The sequence below is a fragment of the Aulostomus chinensis genome, chromosome 3, assembly GCF_037954235.1.
Source record: "Aulostomus chinensis isolate RoL2024-O1b breed Wild chromosome 3, RoL_Achi_v1.0, whole genome shotgun sequence".
Classification (NCBI taxonomy): Eukaryota; Metazoa; Chordata; class Actinopteri; order Syngnathiformes; family Aulostomidae; genus Aulostomus; species Aulostomus chinensis.
Window position 1 is genome coordinate 5,610,514 of NC_141322.1, and position 19,444 is coordinate 5,629,957.

Consider the following 19,444-nt stretch of genomic DNA (forward strand, 5'->3'; position numbering starts at 1 on the left):
TATCAGCAGCTCTGGTGAAAAACACCAACAATTTTACGGCATGTGATTGGTTGCTGTGCTTCCTGTTAGATTTCTATAGCCTCGTTCCGTTTGGGCTTGATCTTTGGTCATATTTTTACCTGTATTATTCCTAGAATTTACTGTGTACATTCACTAGTAAAGTTAATGCCAGAGAAAGTGACACAGCAACCACTGGTTCTCACTGTTTCATGAGTCTCACAGAACTTTGAAATCTCTGTCTTCCACATATCTGTTGCCGAATTGTTGCCTTTAATTCTTAGCTTGCTTTTTTATTTTATTTTATTGTTGCACTTTTTGATCGCTGCCTCAGGGACCTTTAATTTGCACTACACTGGGCGATCTTGACCACAGTCAAAGTGGGGGATTCCCTGTTGAAGACCTTCCTTTGTTGAAAGTGGTGAGATCGCCTCAAGACGGGGACGACTTAACTGACATCTTTATAAATGACACATTTTCATGTAAACATTTGTTGTGCTTCAAGAATGTCGCTGACAAGGAAGGAAATATTTGAAATAGCCTTCCTTGTTTGTTCCATTTTTTTAGAGTACCAATTCTTTTTCCCCCTTTTTTTAAAGAAATCTTGTACATTATTTATACTGTTTGATGGTCTGATTTCAATTCCTCTACATAATCACTTCATCATTTCTCCCTGAGTAACTATGGAAGAACTCAAGCTGATGTAATTTACCTTCCTGAACACGTTTCCAGACACTGTAAATAAGATCACTTGATGGGACAGTAAATGAAGTGGCATCCCACAAGAGTCTGTGCTAGGTCCTGATTTAAACTCTATCATCATATTTCATGTTTGTTTCTTGTTGTTTTATGCAGGAACGATGCAGTTGGCAGTCCTATTAAACAGGAGAAAGGGGGATCTCCAAATATTCTGGTTTAGAGAGGCAAGGTGTGGAGGTTGGTGTTCCTGTTAAAGAGCACATAAGTGGCAGATATTCCTTTAACGTGGTTTATTCACTGCGGTCTGTAATCACAATACAGGAAAAAAAACAAACTAAGTATAAATATTAAAGTAATAAAGGACTGTATCACTATCTTATATTATTCATAAACAGCACCTCACAGGAGGTTCATGTATATAACTTTTACAGAGGAGCTTAATTTATTCAAATAAGCATAAATTAACATCAGTCCACCCTCAGATACATAAAACAAGTTATCACAGTGTCAGCATTTAACTATCACAGTCAAACGTAATGAAACTCACCTTCTGACATTTACACTCAGAAATAAACCATGCAAACCAATGGACAGAGGGAAAAAACACAACTAACTGCTGCCGGGCACGTGCCAATAGCGAGAACTCGCTGCTCCATTAACGGATACCGCACGCGAGTGTGACGCAATCGCCTCAGGAAAACAATGGTGCATTCAGGAACGCAAGACATATGAAAACTTAGCAATAAAACTTATAATTAGCAGTAAACTAATCAAATAAATGAACACAACATGGACTTTCGAACAAGTATAGTCCAGTCTCCGTCAAGAAACATTGATTTGATTTTAAAACGTGAAACTTAAAAACTAGAACATCACCACTTAATTTAAATAAACTAAAATTCACAAATCAAAATTAGACAGCGTTATGGGTACCAGCAAATGTGGGGGTGGAGGAGAACGAGACGGCGGATGAGTTGGCAAAGGGGGCGATGGTGAAGAGGACGATAGAGATGAATGTGAGGGTGAGTAGGGCTGAGGTGAAGGTGATAGTGAGGGAGAGGGTGATGGACATGTGGCAGGGAAGGTGGGACAAAGAGAAGAAGGCACTTTTATAGGGTTCAGAGGAGTGTGCGGGCTAGAGGGTGTAGGGTGGAGGTGGGCAGAGGAGGGAGGAAGTCATGAAAGTAAGGCTGAGGCTGAGACACTGTGGGCTGAACGGGACTTTGAAGGTGTTAGGGAAGCACGACAGCGGGCTGTGTGAGGGCTGTGGTGAGGAAGAGTCAGTAGAGCACGTACTCCTGAGGTGTGGCAGGTATGAGGTGGAGAGGAGGGTGATGAGGGACAGGTGGAGGAACATGGGGAGGGGTGAGATCAGTCTGGAGGGAGTTCTGAGGATGGAGGATAGGAAGAGTGTTGGGGTTCTTTTAGATTATTTGAGGGATACTGGACTGTATGATAGGATTTAGGTTTAGGGATTATGTTTAGGATTTAGAGGTATGATTTAGATGTAGGGGTTAGAAGTAGGTGGTGCAGTGGTTAGCACTGTGGCCTCACAGCAAGAAGGTTCCGGGTTCGAGTCCCGGCTCGGGCGCAGGATCTTTCTGTGTGGAGTTTGCATGTTCTCCCCGTGCCTGCGTGGGTTCTCTCCGGGTACTCCGGCTTCTTCCCACAGTCCAAAGACATGCAATTGGGGACTAGGCTGATTGGATTCTCTAAATTGACCGTAGGTATGAATGTGAGTGTGAATGATTGTTCGTCTCTGTATGTTGGCCCTGCGATGGACTGGCGACCTGTCCAGGGTGAACCCCGCCTCTCGCCCGTTGACGCTGGGATAGGCTCCAGCCCCCCCGCCACCCTTAATGTGTAGGAATAAGCGGAAGATGACGATGGATGGATGGATGGGTTAGACATAGGGAAAGATGGTGTTCTGCGATGGGACAGAAGAGGGCGGTAATGCTCCATCTTGTTGGTTGCCAACCGCCGTAAAAAACAAAACAAAACAAAAAAACAAAGAAAATTTGACAGTGGCTGCACAGCGGTGCAGTGGTTAGCACTGTCACCTCACAGCAACAAGGTTCTGGATTGGAGTCCCGGCTCCAGCACGGGATTTTTCTGTGTGGAGTCTGCATGTTCTCCCCGCGCCAGCGTGGGTTCTCTCCGGTACTCAAACTTCTTCCCAATTTGCAAAGACATGCAATTGGGGGCGAGGCTGATTGGACAATCGAAATTGACCGTAGGTATGAATGTGAGTGTGATTGGTTGTTTGTCTCTATGTGTTGGCCCTGTGATGGACTGGTGACCTATCCAGGGTGAACCCCACTTCTCGCCCGTAGCCGCTGGGATAGGCTCCACCCCCCGCGACCCTTCACAGGAATAAACAGAAGACAATGAATGGATGGATGAATGGAAAATTTGACAGTGAATGTCAACACCTGTACTCCCACATTTCACGATCTAACCTTAGGATAAAAACACGGAAACAATGCAAAATAGCTTTTTTCTGTAAAAATAATAGCATTAAAATTGTGGATATATGGAGGTACTGAGGTGGCAATGGGAAAAATTCTTATCGCAAAGAGGATGTTTCAGAATAAAGAGCTCTATTCCAATGTGCTTCTTTTAAAAAATATTATTAGTGACTTTGTGTGACAAGTTTGCTGCTCATGAAAATGTCCACATTCCTACTTAATTCTGCACCACACAGAGTCGCAGCACGTTTCACAGCTCTGACTGTCTTTGTCATGTTAATGTCTCTGTTGTCTTTGTTCGTCGATCCATTATGATTACAACTTCAAATAAAGTTGTTTACACTAGACAAGCCCTCCTTGGACAGCGATCTTCGGCCAAACAACACACTTGATGAATGACACTTGATCTGCTCTATGCCAATGCCAAGGAAGCATACACTGCCTCAGCTCTTCCACCTATAGGCAGATCGGACCACAACCTGGTGTACCTCCAGCCCTGCTACAAACCCTGTGTCCGGACGCAGCCTATAACCACCAGGACATTCAGGAAGTGGACTCCAGAGGGCAGGGAGTCCCTGAGAGCCTGCTATGAGTGTACAGACTTGGATGTACTGCAGGACATAGAGGGGAACTGGGGGGACATGGATATCGACAGGAAGGTGGACTGCATCACCGGCTACATGTCTCTCTGCAGGGACATGATTGTACCAGTGAGGGCTGTGCGCTGCTTCCCCAACAATAAGCCCTGGATCACCTGTGACATCAAGAGGCTCCTGAACCAGAAGAAAGCTGCTTTCAGGGAGCATGATTGGGAGCAGCGCAAGCAGGTGCACCAGGAGCTTAAGAGGAGCTTGAGGATGGCCAAGATGAACTATAAAAAGAAGATGGAGAGAAAGCTGTGGCACAACGACACCAGAGAGGTGTGGAGGGGAATGAAAAACATCACTGGCAACAAACTGAAAAAGAGCCAGGCAACAGCAGGTGATGTGGACAGAGCCAATGAGTTCAACCTGTTCTATAACAGGTTTGACACGGCAGCCAGGTTCTGCTCTGCCTCACCATCGTCCCCCTCCACCTCTCCAGCAGCAACCCCCTCCCCCACACCACTGTCTCCTCGCCTCTCCAGCCCCAACCCTGTAGCAGCAACTCCCCTTCCGCCGAGCTCCCCTCCCTCCTTCTCAGTAGATGAGGTGAGAATGGAGCTGAGGAGACTGCGACCAGGAAAGGCGCCTGGCCCAGACGATGTGTGTCCGAGGTTGCTGAAGGTTTGCGTGGACCAACTGGTGGAGACTCTCCAGTGGCTCTTCAACCTGAGCTTGCAGGTAGGGAGGGTCCCGGTCCTGTGGAGAACATCACGTCTTGTGCCGGTTCTCAAAGCTGGGCTCCCGGCTGAGCTCAACGACTACAGACCGGTGGCCCTCACGTCCCACATCATGAAGACCCTGGAGTGGCTGTTCCTCCGCCTCCTGAAACCACAGACCCAACATGCACTTGACCCCCTGCAGTTCGGGTCCCAGGTGCACATCGGAGTAGACGACGCTGTCCTCTGCCTGCTACATCGGGCCTACTCCTACTTGGACGAGCCAGGAAGTCAAGTGAGGATCATGTACTTTGACTTCTCAAGCGTTTTTAACACTATCCAGCCTCTGTTGCTCAGAGAGAAGCTGGGTGTTATGGGAGTGGAACCTGCCCTCACATCCTGGATCATGGACTACCTGACTGGAAGACCACAGTATGTCAGGTTGGGGTGCTGTGTGTCTGGGACCATTGAGAGCAGCACTGGGGCCCCCCAGGGGACTGTGCTGGTTCCGTACCTGTTCCCCCTCTACACATCAGACTTCATTTACAACTCACAGTCCTGCCACATCCAGAAGCATTCTGATGATACAGCCATCGTGGCGTGTGTGAGGAAGGGACAGGAGGCGGAGTACAGGGGCCTAGCGGGAGCTGGTGTGAGAGGAATGGACTGCTTCTGAACACCAAGAAGACAGGAGATGGTTGTTGACTTTCGCAGGACTAAGCCACCTCTGCACCCAGTGAACATCAGGGGTGAGGACATCGAATGGTGCAGTCCTATAGGTACCTGGATGTGCACCTGGATAGTAAGTTGGACTGGTCTGTCAACACAGATGCACTATATAAGAAGGGCCAGAGCAGGCTCTTCTTTTTGAGGAGGCTCAGGTCCTTTAATATGTGTGGGGAGATGCTGCACGTTTTATCAATCGGTGGTGGCAAGTACAGTTTTGTATGCTGCTGTCTGCTGGGGAGGCAGTGCGACAGAGAGGGACACCAGAAGGCTGGACAAGCTGATTTGCAAAGCAGGCTCAGTAATGGGAAGGCGCCTGGACTCGCTGGGGATTGTGGTGGAGAGGAGGATGCGGACCAAGCTGTCCGACATCATGGATAACTCCAACCACCCCCTCCACCACACCCTCATGGAGCAGAGCAGCAGCCGGAGCGGGCGCTTTCTCACGCTGCGCTCCAGAACAGAGCATCACAGGAAATCGTTCATTCCTGCAGCCATCAGACTCTACAACAGCTCGGCCGAGACTCAGACCCAGACTCTGTTGTGCTGTCAAAGCTCCACCCTCCGCTCCCCTCATGTGCAATCCACGACTGAACTTTTATGCCTTTTATTCAACTGTTTTTATTGTTTTTAGTATTTATTGACACAATGCACTTTACTTTACACACACTTTTTTATCAGACTCTTTGATCAGGCTCACATTTTTATCCTTTTATAGTGACTTTTATAATGACTGTATGTTGTGGTGTGTGTATTCTTTGTATGTGAGCTGTGGGATACATTGAATTTCCCTGAGGGGATAAATAAAGTATCTATCTATTTATCTAATTATAAGCTGTCTTGTATAACGAGCTTAAAGAAAAAGTAGAACACTGAAAATATTGGAATATGGAGGTTCTGAGGTGGCAATGGGAAAAATCCTTATAGCAAAGAGGATGTTTCAGAATAAAGAGCTCTATTCCAATGTGCTTCTTTTACAAAAATATTATTATTGACTTTGTGTGACAAGTTTGCTGCTTGTGAAAATGTCCACATTCTTGCTTAATTATAAGCTGTCTTGTATAACGAGCTTAAAGAAAAAGTAGGACACTGAAAGCTTTGGAGATTATTTTTCTGCATGTATGGAAACGTAATTATGTCTAAATTTAATTCCAGCATTAGAACTTTATTATTCAAAGTAACACTTTAAGATCTGTATGTGTTTTTACATTTCCGCTACTTTTTTTTTCTCTATATGTGTATCAGAGTGTTATTTCCAAGTAATTTTGGGAGAAACTGTGTAAATCTGTAGTTAAATATGTACATTGTCCTTCTGTTTATATGAACATATACTGTCATAGAAAAAATTTTAATACACATAAAGTTGTGGCAAATTAACATCCTGTTTTTCTTTCCATGGTCTAACGTAGCCTCTAACTCACTCTATTTTTGTCTGATTGTAGCCGTCACCGGTCTGGTACCTGAGGTTTAATGGAATACAACCACTAGTGTTTGGAATGTCCGGGGGGAAAGGGGGGCCAGACACTTTGACCCACTTATTTGTGAGTAGGATTGCTGCAGTTGACAACGCTGTAGTACGTTCCAGTGTCTGTTAATGATAAATGGACTCATTTGGATGTCATGTTCTCCCACCACGGTGATGCCACTCACGCTGACTTTTACTTGACCAGGTGTAAGTTTGTGAATGTCACTGTATTATTCCTAGAATTTACTGTACATGAACTAGTACTACTACACTGTCGCCTAACAGCAAGAAGGTCCTGGGTTCGAGTCCCTGCTCGGGCACGGGATCTTTGTGTGTGGAGTCTCCATGTTCTCCCTGTGCCTGCGTGGGTTCTCTCCGGTACTCTGGCCTCCTCTCATAGTCCAAAGACATGCAATTGGGGACGAGGTTAATTGGACACTCTAAATTGACCGTAGGTATGAATGTGAGTGTGAATGGTTGTTCGTCTCTGTATGTTGGCCCTGTGATGCACTGGCGACCTGTCCAGGGTGAACCCCCCCTCTCTCCCGTAGATGCTGGGACAGGCTCCAGCCCCCCCACGACTCTTAGTAGGAATAAGCGGAAGAAAATGGATGTATGTTTTACACTGTTCGTAGTCTTATTTCAATTCAATTAAAGCTCCGCATCATCACGTTATCATGTCTCCTTTAGTGAGTATGGAAGAACTCAAGTTGATGTGCAGTTCAGTGCAGCTTTTGACACTATTGACCACCATATCCTTCTCCAGAGACTGGAACCTGTCATTGGCATTAAAGGAACTGCACTGAATTGGTTCAGGTCATATTTACTAGGTCGATCTCAGTTCGTACTCACTAATTATAGTCCCTCTGAAACCACGACAGTCAGTTATGGTGTTCCACAAGGGTCTGTGCTTGGACCAGTCCTCTTCACCCTTTATCTGCTTCCTCTAGGTCTCATTGTAAGGAAACACTCAATTAATTTTCACTGTTTTGCAGACGATATGCAGCTGTACTTATGGAGGTATCCACATGAAACAAATCAGCTGACCAAACTGGCTGACTAATTTCTAGGGGTGTTATGAATGTTTTTTGTTTTTTTTAAACCTGTCCTGTTCAGCAGCTGGGGCAAGCAGTATCGATGTTCCTGGTGCCTTGTTGTACTGAAGCAGTTTTACTCTGCAAAGGAGGAATCTGATTAACTCCTCCTATTGCCATTTATTCTTCTTTTTATTTGGAATGGGATTGGTTCATTGATAAAGCTACCGGACTGAGGCTCAGGAGTGGATAGGAAGAGAGAACAGGGATAGGATAAGGAAAGGAGGGGGGACAAAAAAAATCAACAATAGCAGAGAAACAAACAGACAAACAAACAAACAGTAACAACAATAACAACAGAGAGAAAGAAAAAAAAAAGGAAAAACATTGGATGCAGAATTTCCAGTGCAGATTTACCATTTGGTTTAATGTAATTTTTCAAATAAAAATGTCTGAGTGTGTGATTATGGATCAGTTGTGCACCGCATGTGTGTGTGTGTGTGTGTGTGTGTGTGTGTGTGTGTGTGTGTGTGTGTGTGTGTGTGTGTGTGTGTGTGTGTGTGTGCTACATCCAGGATAGCAGGCAGGTCAGGACCAAGCCACCAGGGCACCCAGAAACCCCCAGAACACAGGGAGCAGCAATGAGAAATCCACCAATGGAGCTGGCAGGGTGAAAGAGGAACATTTCAGTTATTTTGGCCCATTTTGTGGTTCACAACCTTTTTTTAAAAAAAAGTTTTTATTTTGCACGGCGATAGGCCTGAAAACAGTTTTGGTTTTTGTTCAGGCACAGATGAACTCTGCGTTTCTCACAGCAGACATGAGCAAGGTGGCCTGTGCAGTACTTGCATCTCTGTCTGATTTCCCATTTTGGGAAATGATCGAGGCCATCCTTTCTCACTTCAGGCTCCACACTCTGCACACTGCACAAGTTTGTTTCTTGCGCAGTTTCCTGAAGCCTTTCCTCAGTCACAAAACCTTTGAAATACATGTGTGTGTCCAGTAAAGCCTGTCTTCAGTCTTCAATTGATTCAACAAATTCAACATCTGGAGGTTCAAACTGTTTTCTTCTCCACCGATACTCCTTCATTTTGACTTTGCCCCTCGCCAACTGCTTTGATGTTGTGTCCTTTTGTTTTGTTGTGTCCTCTTCTGGGTCTTCTACATTTGTCTGGTTGACACTTTCATCTCCTAAGGCTTCCTCATCATCACAACTATCTGAGTTTTCCTCAATCCTTTCAGTAGGAGTCCAGTCCTCATCATCATCGTCACCATCTTCACGTAGCTGATCGATGTCACTTGAATTCCCATCCACAATCTTCAAAGCATCTTCAACACTGTATTTTGTTGACATCTAAACACACACACACACACACACACACACACACACACACACGCAAAACAGCTTTGTGTATTTATTCTCTGAAATTGTCGATTTTTTTTGTGAAAATCCATTAAAAAATCTTGAAATTTTACAGCATATCAGTTTTTTCTAGATCTTTCCCTAAAAACGCTTTGTCTAAATGTTGGTCTGTATATTATAAAAAACTTTGTTGTTTTTAGTGAAACTCAGTAAGCAAAAGGCAGTTATTAGCAAGCGAACCACGTCAAAACATTCCTAGTCATCAATCATCATGATACAGCAAGTTGCATATTTTTCTTTTTTCTGTAGATGTACTGAATTTTGTCATTTAACAATTTAATTAATTTATTTGAATAATAAATGGACTGTGTGTTGCTTGATGTTAAGTATAATGGATGAAATGCAATATAATGACAATTAACCAATTTGGAGATAAATTGCAGAATCTACACTTGCTGTGACAAATTTGACACACACATTTCAACTCGGTTTTACAAAAGAATACATGTTGAAATTTGGAGTAATTTCTCATTGCATCAACTCATGGATGCATGCTTGCATGGATTTTATTGTATACATTTGGCTTTTGAGGAAAATAAATCACATTGATGATGTAGAGGGCTCAAAAACTCAAGTATCATTTATGATACGTTTGGCGTCATAGGGCTAACACTGATGATTTTTGACCCTCTCACTGACTGTATACACATCTTACAAGAAGAAGAAGACTGAAGCAACGCCATAGACAAAGAAGAAGAAGAAGCGGAACAATTATTTCAAAATTGAGGAAAACGAGATCGAACAAGTAGCGGACGCTCGTTCATCCAACAAATCGGTTGTGTGGTCCAAAACGCTGCAGCCCGCGTGTTGACTAGAATTGGTAGAAGAGACCATGTCTCTCCTGTCCTGGCTTCTCTGCATGGCTCCCTGTCTAATTCAGAATACAACTTAAAAATCTTCTTCCAACATACAAAGTCCTTAACAGTCAGGCACCTTCATTTCTGACAGAGCTCATAGTCCCCTATTATCCAGCTAGAACCCTTCACTCCCAGGATGCAGGGTTACTTGAGGTTCCTACAGCCTAGAATGGGAGCCAGAGCCTTCAGCTATCAGGCTCCCATCCTGTGGAACCGTCTCTCAATTTCGTTCTGGGATGCAGAACCCCTCTCTACCTTTCAGAGCAGACTTAAGACCTTTCTTTTTGATCAGGCTTATAGTTAGGGCCTTAGATATGCTGCTATATGCTAAGATTGCTGGGGGATCTCCCATGATGCACTGGGCTTCTCTTTACTCCTCTCTTTCCTCCTATATGTGTCATAGATAAATCATACTCACATGTGTTACTAATGCGTCTTCTTCTCAGGAGCCTTTGGGCTCCCTGCATCCCAGATCCCAGGTGATGCTGGAGGAGGCTACAGACCTGAAGAGGCTCAAGCTGCCACCTGTAGCTCCACCTGCTCACGTCCCTGTCTGTCCATCAGTCTCTCCTCCTTCCTCTTTCTCTTTATCTCCTTTCCTCTCTTTCCGTCTGTTTATCAGTCTTCCTCCAGTATCTGTCTTTGTCTCTGCACTGCTCTCCTGCTCTCTTTACCCCCAACCGGTCAAAGCAGAAGGCCAGCCCCATTGAGCATGGATCTGCTCCACCTTCCTGCCTTTTAAAAGGAAGGTTTTTGTCGCTGCTTTTGCAGGATGTGCTTGCTGATGGAGAATTGCTGGGTGTAGATTCATTGACGGATTGTGGTGCTGGACCTGCTCTACTTGGAAAGTGTCATGAGATTACATTTTGGTACTCGGTAGCCCGACCATGGATAAATCCATGAAAAGTTCCTGAAGAAATGTTTTTATTGCATGTAGAAATAAAATTTTGTTTTCTCCATAGCAGTTCATTGATTTCATAACAGTAAAAATAAGATATATGCAGTGTTCTCTTAATTCTTCTTCATGTTGAGCCATTTGTGTTTTCTTTTCTATGGTATATGAGTGTTTAAGGTTGCTGACCCCTGACGTAGACCTTATTCACAGCCCCCTATCTATAATGCAATACTCAAATGTATACAGGTGCACACATGCCTGTGGGCTGTTGTCCAGATGCTTGCTTGTAAGACACTCCTTTGATGAGATGTTGATCCAAAGCTGTTGGGAGAATTCTTTCCACAACCCTTTAGTTGTCTGTGAGAACGACCTCATTCCAATGAGGGCCACATCATTTTCCTCCTTTGAGCATAGCCTACAGACAAAGTTTACTGCGACTTCTTTCAGCCTTGGTGAGGTTTGGAATGGAGTGTCGACAATAGTCAAAAACTCCTCTGTCAGGTCTGGAATTTCGCGCATTGACTTGCAGCAGGATCGCTTACCCTTGAACTTGAAGGAAGATGCGATGTGCTGTCTGATCCAGCGAATGCATGGAGGAGAGCCATGGCTTTGCATGTTGCTGTGCCCAGGTTTGTGGCAAGAGTGGCATTCAAAGCCTTGATATGAGGGAAATTACTGAGTAGGATTCCAACAACATCTGTGTCTCCAGGATGCACCATCCCACGTGTTTGGAGGGCATGGAGAAGAAGTACGAGGACTCGAGTATCAGCCTCCTCATGGTTGCACTGATCCATTGGAGGACTGCTTCCCAAAATACTCATTTCACAAGAGAGAAATCAGCATATTCCACTCCATGTGTATGAACATGTCACTCAGTCAGCTGTCAACTGTCTGAAGGCAACTACGAGTCTGCTCCCTGGTGGTGGGATAGCACAACTCTGCAGTCACCTTTATTTTTCACCAAGCACACCATTCTGTATATGATTGAATGCAATCTATGCACACCTTAAATAGCAAAAAAAATAATGTTCCATTTAAACTGTGTGAAAATGTTATGACTTTATCAAAAATAAATCATTTTAGTTGTGTCAATTTTGAAAAAAATGGGCTGATTATGTATTTGTTTTACTGTGATCACTAAATGCTTGGAATACCAATTGCCTCTTTTAATTCTGAATCCATACATCCCTCATATGTTCAAGTTGGACGATCCAATCAACATCATAGCAGTTTTTATGTTTTGCAGCGCCACCTGGAGGCCGGTTTTTAATCTGGGTGCTTGACACTTGGGCCAAAATTGTTCTGTCGACCATTATCTTATATTTAGAGGTGAAAACCAAACTTTAAGATCAATTTGAAATAACTGAGTGTTCAGGCACCCCACTATTAGTGTCTGATGTGATTTTGGATCTTTTCTTGCAGAATTGCATTTCTTCCTGCACTGGTTTGCTAATTTTTTTCATCACGTCCGTCTGGAGAATAGGAAGAGACCCATCTGTCTATGTGTGAATGCTTCTTGAGGATGAGAAGCAAACACAGCCTAAAAGGGTTCAAGTATCTATGAGAAAAGGACCAGCGACTCAAGAGAGAAACCAGTGGATCACTTCATGTGGAGCGCGACCCAGTGAGGCTGCACTGAGTCAAATCACACCGATATTATCAGTTGACATCATCATCTCATATGTTGATGCGTGTTACATCGTACAACTCAGCTCCGATTGGATTTCATGGAAGTCCCAGCTCGTTGACAGCTGCATGAATGTATCACGGTGAAAGGCAGCTTAGGAAGGCCCAAAACCTCATCTTCAGTCCAGTTTGTTCTAGATATGAGGAAGAGTTGATATTCACCAGGGCAAAGAGCCCAATGGGGCCTATTTTAGAAAATAAATTCTGCAAAGGAGGAGGACCTGGTGCAGATCACTTTCACCTCTGCAGCTGTTCTTAGTTCCAGCATACAGAGGAGACAGAAACTATCTTGTTTCTGTAACCACAACCAACACCAGTTCCTTTGAAACGCCTAAACAGGCAGTATAGTCATCCCTTCTCAACTTTCATGCTCAGTGGTGTCTGGGCTTTTGACTCCGTGTGCTGTGTGAAAAACAAAACATGGGACTCTTTCCTAACAGTAGACATGTTACAAGTCTGGTTCATCTGCTTCCATTTGTGTTACAGGTCCTTTTTCGGGGTACCTTGTGTGTGATACTGGGGCAGCCTCTCCTGGAGCTTAGACACACAGAGCAACATGTTATTTCAGTCTAGAGTAACACACAAGACAGTTTGCCACATCACAGCTGGTTAAACTTGCAGGATGAAGACAGGCCAAACATCAGGATTGCAAATATAAAATTTATTGATAGGTAAAAATGTGTCATATTTACAACATATTGCTTTAATATTTACAATAAACTTTGCTCTTGGTCTCAAGTCAACACATGGATGTGGTTGGAGTGAGAGTTCAGATACATCCAGTCAGCAGGGGGCGCGCTGCAGCCACTAAACACTCACAGCTACTTCAGGCTCTCAGTTCCTTTCTTCAGGGGCTTCTGGTGTGAAGTTTTTGGCCCCAAAGAGTTTCTCAGTTTACATTCTTCCTCTCAATGCAAAAGAGGTCAAATGCAGCAGATACATGTTTTTAATGGGTCAGTAGGACCTTGACCAGGTTCACTTTGAACAGACTTTGGTAAGAGAGGTTAGAAAAGCCAGGTTTTACCTCCAGTTATGCACATCTGATTATGGCTCTCACGTACACATGCATCCGTTTGGATGTTAACACTTTCAGTCGACTGAGAGCAACGCTGTTTGACCCGAGCCTTGAGTCTGAGTCCATCCAGTGATTATTCAGAGCAACAATTCCAACAGCACTTGAAGGCATCATTTGTTTGGCGGCTCAGATGCTCAGTCACACATCTAAAGCTTCAGATTGTGTACATGCAGCTCAGTGGGTGGGCAGGAGCAGTTCAATAATAAATAAATAAGTCATCTGGGTTTGACTGCCAGGCTTTATGAAGCATGCAGCCGGTTGGCCACGCTCCTTTGGCTGAGTTTATGAGTCTTTGAGGGAGTCAGGGTCATGGCCAGGGCTTCCTCATCATCGTCGTCATTGTCATCATCCGCCGCCTCCTGATGCTCAGCAGTCCTCTGCTCCCGGGTCATCATGTAGATCATTTCTGCATCCATTGGTTCACCAGAGGAGAAGGGGTGGCACACCGTCTCAACCAGACCCATCACCGTCCCCAGTACGGCAAACACAGACCCTACCAGATAGACCTTGGGCATACCCCAGCTGGGCTTCTGACTCAGCATCTCTTTGGCCAAGGGGATCAACTCCTGCATGCTTTCCATTGCAGCTGTAGGATATACAAGGGGCTGCAAAAAACAAAAACACTATTGATACTCAAATCAACCAAAAGAAAAAAAACATGTATCCATCAAGGACAGCTTCAGTCATTAAATTACTTCAACTGCAGTGTTTAACCCTGGCGCCTGTCTTAGGTAATCCAACACACCTGATTCAAATGAATGCTCATTCATATCTGGCCCCAGAGCTTGATGATAGTCATTTAAATCTGCAGTGTTGGGCGCGTCTTCTGCTTGTATGAAGAACTTTACAATGGCAGGATTCCATTAATTATTCCATGAGGAGTGAGACTCACCTAAATGGAACACAGCCATCATGACTTAACTTTTCCTGCTTCAGGTCAAAATGACCATTGTGGTCTTGTTTGACATCTACTTCATAGGTGATGCTGCCATTTCTTCCACATTCTACATGTTTTTTTTTTGTTGTTGTTTCGGACTTAAAACTGCTCTGCCAGAACAAACTGAGCTGACTGTGCTAAAATCCCATGTGGGCAGCTCTGCGTTGTGGTCTAATGGGCCTCCTCTGCATTCAAGTCCAGCACATGCAGTTGCAACATAATGACAGGAAACAACTTACTGTGACGGAGTTGCTGCTGTTGACCGAAGGTTCCAGACACCTTGACTGCACTCGTGAGCTCCAGTTAGTGGCAGGATGCAGCTTCACTGAAGCACTGTGGTCATTTATATCCTCACTGTCCCCGCCCACAATGACAGCTGCTGAATATTCATGAGGCTGGGAGGGACTCAAAACACCAGCAACCAACTTGGACTGGAAACTGCTCAGGGTCACATGACAGATGGACTGAAGAAGGGGCGAAGTGGGCCATTGAAGTCACAGTCACTGAAGGAGTAAATGAGACTTGCAGCCTGCAGGTGATAAAAGGAGACCAGACCCTGGTCGTGATCCACAAACACCCCCAGCCATGGAGAGGCTGACTCAAGAGAGAGCGGGACCAGAGGCTCATCAAGAGCATAGCCCTCTGTCCCCCTCAGATTTATAGCCCAGTAGCCATTCTCAGGGCAGATTGGAGTCACCTCCTTGCTTCTGCTGGACTCTCTGACAACTCCAAAGGCCATGTTAACTTTTGCTGTACATATTTCATAGTAAAACTTTCCTGAGGAGAAACTCTGCTCTGCCAGGACACCTTGACCTGCAGAAAATGTCTTGGGGTTTCTTACATTCTCCCCGTCCTTCTTGGTCTCCTTTGAATAGTTAATTATTTTCCTGCCTCCAGACAGGACGGCATCAGGATGAGCTGTTTCAGGATCAAGAGTCAGATCCACATAGTACTGCTTGACCCTCTTCAGCTCATCAACAAACCACTTTCTCATGTCCTTGGTGAGGGTCTTTCTCAGCTTGGCCACAGTTTCCCCCACAATGCCCTCGTTTGTCAGAGGACAGACACAGACCTCCGCCCAGTCTTTGGTGGGGAGACCGTCCTTCATGGCTTCAATGTCTTGGTGGGTGTGGAGGTGGTCTTGGGAGTTTGAGAGCTGCTCCACCTCAGAGCTTCTTTCCAGCAGCACTGACAATTCTTGCTGCAGCTCTTTGATGGACTCTTCCGCCTGGGTCTTAACTCTTCTCTTCTTCTGTTCAATATTCTCAGTGAGCTCCTGGAGGCTTCTCTCAATAGACTCCTTGAGAGATGTGAAGAACTGAGTAGCATCTTTTATCGCTCTGTCTGCGTTTTCCTCACTCAGGTCAGCTGCCTTTTGGATCTGCTCCATCTTCAGTTGTCTCTCCTCAATCATTTGCTGGATTTCCTCGTTGGTCTTCTTCAGCTCAGATGAGCGTCTGAACTGAGCGACAACCTCAGCCAACAAAGTGTTGATGTGTAGCTGAGGCCTGATGTCAAACACCTTTTGACACATGGCGCACTTGTACTGGTCACTGACATCCCAGAAAATGGTGATGCAGTTTTTACAAAAATTGTGCCCACATGTTATGGTGACTGGATTGGTGAAGACATCCAAACATATGGGGCAGCGAAGTTGTAGTTCAGACAGCAGAACATTTGCAGCAGACGTATCCACACGCTGGGAACACAAATCACATTTCTTCATTCGTGCCTCAGACAGATCTCACTATGAGTACATGCATGAAGGTGAAAACACTTTTACGAGCACTTCATTTGTTTCCTACATTTGATTGGATTTACTTTGATACTGGAGTGTTTCTACTTACTCTGCGCTTCCCTGAATCGTGTGTGGAAAATGACTCGTCTCTTTTTCTTTTCATTTTAACGGCTGGCACTGGTTGTCAAAAAAAAAAACGGAGTCAGTGATATTCTCTTCACAGGTTTAGGTTAAACCTCGGCCATAGTAGTTGCTCGGTTGAAGTTCGCGTCGATCGTGCAGTTCTAGACGACACTACCCTCTACCTCGCTGGTCCTCTGATACATTGTCAGTCAATCAGAATTCCTGAGATCAATGACACATCTCAGAGATCAGGAGGATGAGAATCCACTAAGAAGATAGCACACGGGCCGCATGTCCTCAGAATGACACGTGAAGGAAATTCCGGGACAACTGTCGACTTTCATCTCCTTTGGATTGGCGTGTTCCTTTAAACATGACTAGTTTTTTTTCAAAACTACAATCCTGCACATTTATGGTTTTCCATTCCATGGTGTTCCATTAAAGCTCTACATAATCATGTTATCATTTCTCCCTGATTAACTATGGAAGAACTCAAGCTGATGTAATTTACTTTACTGAACACGTAATATACATAAAATAAAATTCACAAATCAAAATTTGACAGTGAAATGTCATCACCTGTACTCCCCCGTTTCACAATCTAACCTTACAATAAAACAAGGAAACAACGCAAAAATACCTTTCTTCTGTAAAAATAATGGTATTAAAATATTGGAAAATGGAGGGTCTGAGGTGGCAATGGGAAAAATCCTTCTTGCAAAGAGGATGTTTCAGAATAAAGAGCTCTATTCCAATGTGCTTCTTTTACAAAAATATTATTATTGACTTTGTGTGACAAGTTTGCTGCTTGTGAAAATGTCCACATTCTTGCTTAATTATAAGCTGTCTTGTATAACGAGCTTAAAGAAAAAGTAGGACACTGAAAGCTTTGGAGATTATTTTTCTGCATGTATGGAAACGTAATTATGTCTAAATTTAATTCCAGCATTAGAACTTTATTATTCAAAGTCACACTTTAAGATCTGTATGTGTTTTTACATTTCCGCTACTTTTTTTTTCTCTATATGTGTATCAGAGTGTTATTTCCAAGTAATTTTGGGAGAAACTGTGTAAATCTGTAGTTAAATATGTACATTGTCCTTCTGTTTATATGAACATATACTGTCATAGAAAAAATGTTAATACACAAAAAGTTGTGGCAATTTAACTTCCTTTTTTTCTTTCCACGGTCTAACGTAGCCTCGAACTCACTCTATTTTTGTCTGATTGTAGCCGTCACCGGTCTGGTACCTGAGGTTTAATGGAATACAACCACTAGTGTTTGGAATGTCCGGGGGGAAAGGGGGGCCAGACACTTTGACCCACTTATTTGTGAGTAGGATTGCTGCAGTTGACAACGCTGTAGTACGTTCCAGTGTCTGTTAATGATAAATGGACTCATTTGGATGTCATGTTCTCCCACCACGGTGATGCCACTCATGCTGACTTTTACTTGACCAGGTGTAAGTTCGTGAATGTCACTGTATTATTCCTAGAATTTACTGTGTACATTCACTAGTAAAGTTAATGCCAGAGAAAGTGACACAGCAACCACTGGTTCTCACTGTTTCATGAGTCTCACAGAACTTTGAAATCTCTGTCTTCCACATATCTGTTGCCAAATTGTTGCCTTTAATTCTTAGCTTGCTTTTTTATTTTATTTTATTGTTGCACTTTTTGATCGCTGCCTCAGGGACCTTTAATTTGCACTACACTGGGCGATCTTGACCACAGTCAAAGTGGGGGATTCCCTGTTGAAGACCTTCCTTTGTTGAAAGCGGTGAGATCGCCTCAAGACAGGGACGACTGAACTGACATCTTTATAAATGACACATTTTCATGTAAACATTTGTTGTGCTTCAAGAATGTCACTGACAAGGAAGGAAATATTTGAAATAGCTTTCCTTTTTTGTTCCAGGTTTTGGAGGACCAGTTCATTTTCCCCCATTTTTTTAAAAATATAAATCTTGTACATTTTTTACACTGGCTGCATGGTGGTGCAGTGGTTAGCACTGTCACTTCACAGCAAGAAGGTTCTGGGTTCGAGTCCCTGCTCGGGCAGGGGATGTTTGTGTGTGGAGTCTCCATGTTCTCCCTGAGCCTGCGTGGGTTCTCTCCGGTACTCTGGCCTCCTCTCATAGTCCAAAGACATGCAATTGGGGACGAGGTTAATTGGATACTCTAAATTGACCGTAGGTATGAATGTGAGTGTGAATGGTTGTTTGTCTCTCTATGTTGGCCCTGCGATGGACTGGCGACCTGTCCAGGGTGAACCCCCCCTCTCTCCCGTAGATGCTGGGACAGGCTCCAGCCCCCCCACGACTCTTAATAGGAATAAGCGGAAGACAATGGATGTATGTTTTACACTGTTCGTCGTCTTATTTCAATTCAATTAAAGCTCCGCATCATCACGTTATCATGTCTCCTTTAGTGAGTATGGAAGAACTCAAGTTGATGTGCAGTTCAGTGCAGCTTTTGACACTATTGACCACCATATCCTTCTCCAGAGACTGGAACCTGTCATTGGCATTAAAGGAACTGCACTGAATTGGTTCAGGTCATATTTACTAGGTCGATCTCAGTTCGTACTCACTAATGATAGTCCCTCTGAAACCACTACAGTCAGTTATGGTGTTCCACAAGGGTCTGTGCTTGGACCAGTCCTCTTCACCCTTTATCTGCTTCCTCTAGGTCTCATTGTAAGGAAACACTCAATTAAATTTCACTGTTTTGCAGACGATATGCAGCTGTACTTATCGATGCATCCACATGAAACAAATCAGCTGACCAAACTGGCTGTCTAATTTCTAGGGGTGTTATGAATCTTTTTTTTTTTTAAACCTGTCCTGTTCAGCAGCTGGGGCAAGCAGTATCGATGTTCCTGGTGCCTTGTTGTACTGAAGCAGTTTTACTCTGCAAAGGAGGAATCTGATTAACTCCTCCGATCACCATTTGTGCTTCATATTATTTGAAATGGTATTGGTTCATTGATAAAGCTACCAGACTGAGGCTCAGGAGTGG

At 44.1% G+C, this 19,444-nt stretch overlaps 1 protein-coding gene across 1 annotated transcript; it reads right to left on the minus strand.

Moving 5' to 3' along the window:
- Positions 1 to 13,190: 13,190 nt before the first annotated feature.
- On the minus strand, positions 13,191 to 16,661 carry LOC147267424 (E3 ubiquitin-protein ligase TRIM39-like). The gene is made up of 3 exons (XM_086200578.1): positions 16,410 to 16,661; positions 14,802 to 16,261; positions 13,191 to 14,230 (listed from the first exon to the last, which is right to left on the minus strand). Exons 1-2 carry the CDS (start codon positions 16,461 to 16,463, stop codon positions 15,011 to 15,013), a joined length of 1,305 nt encoding a protein of 434 aa, XP_086056704.1. The 5' UTR covers positions 16,464 to 16,661; the 3' UTR covers positions 13,191 to 14,230; positions 14,802 to 15,010.
- Positions 16,662 to 19,444: the final 2,783 nt, after the last annotated feature.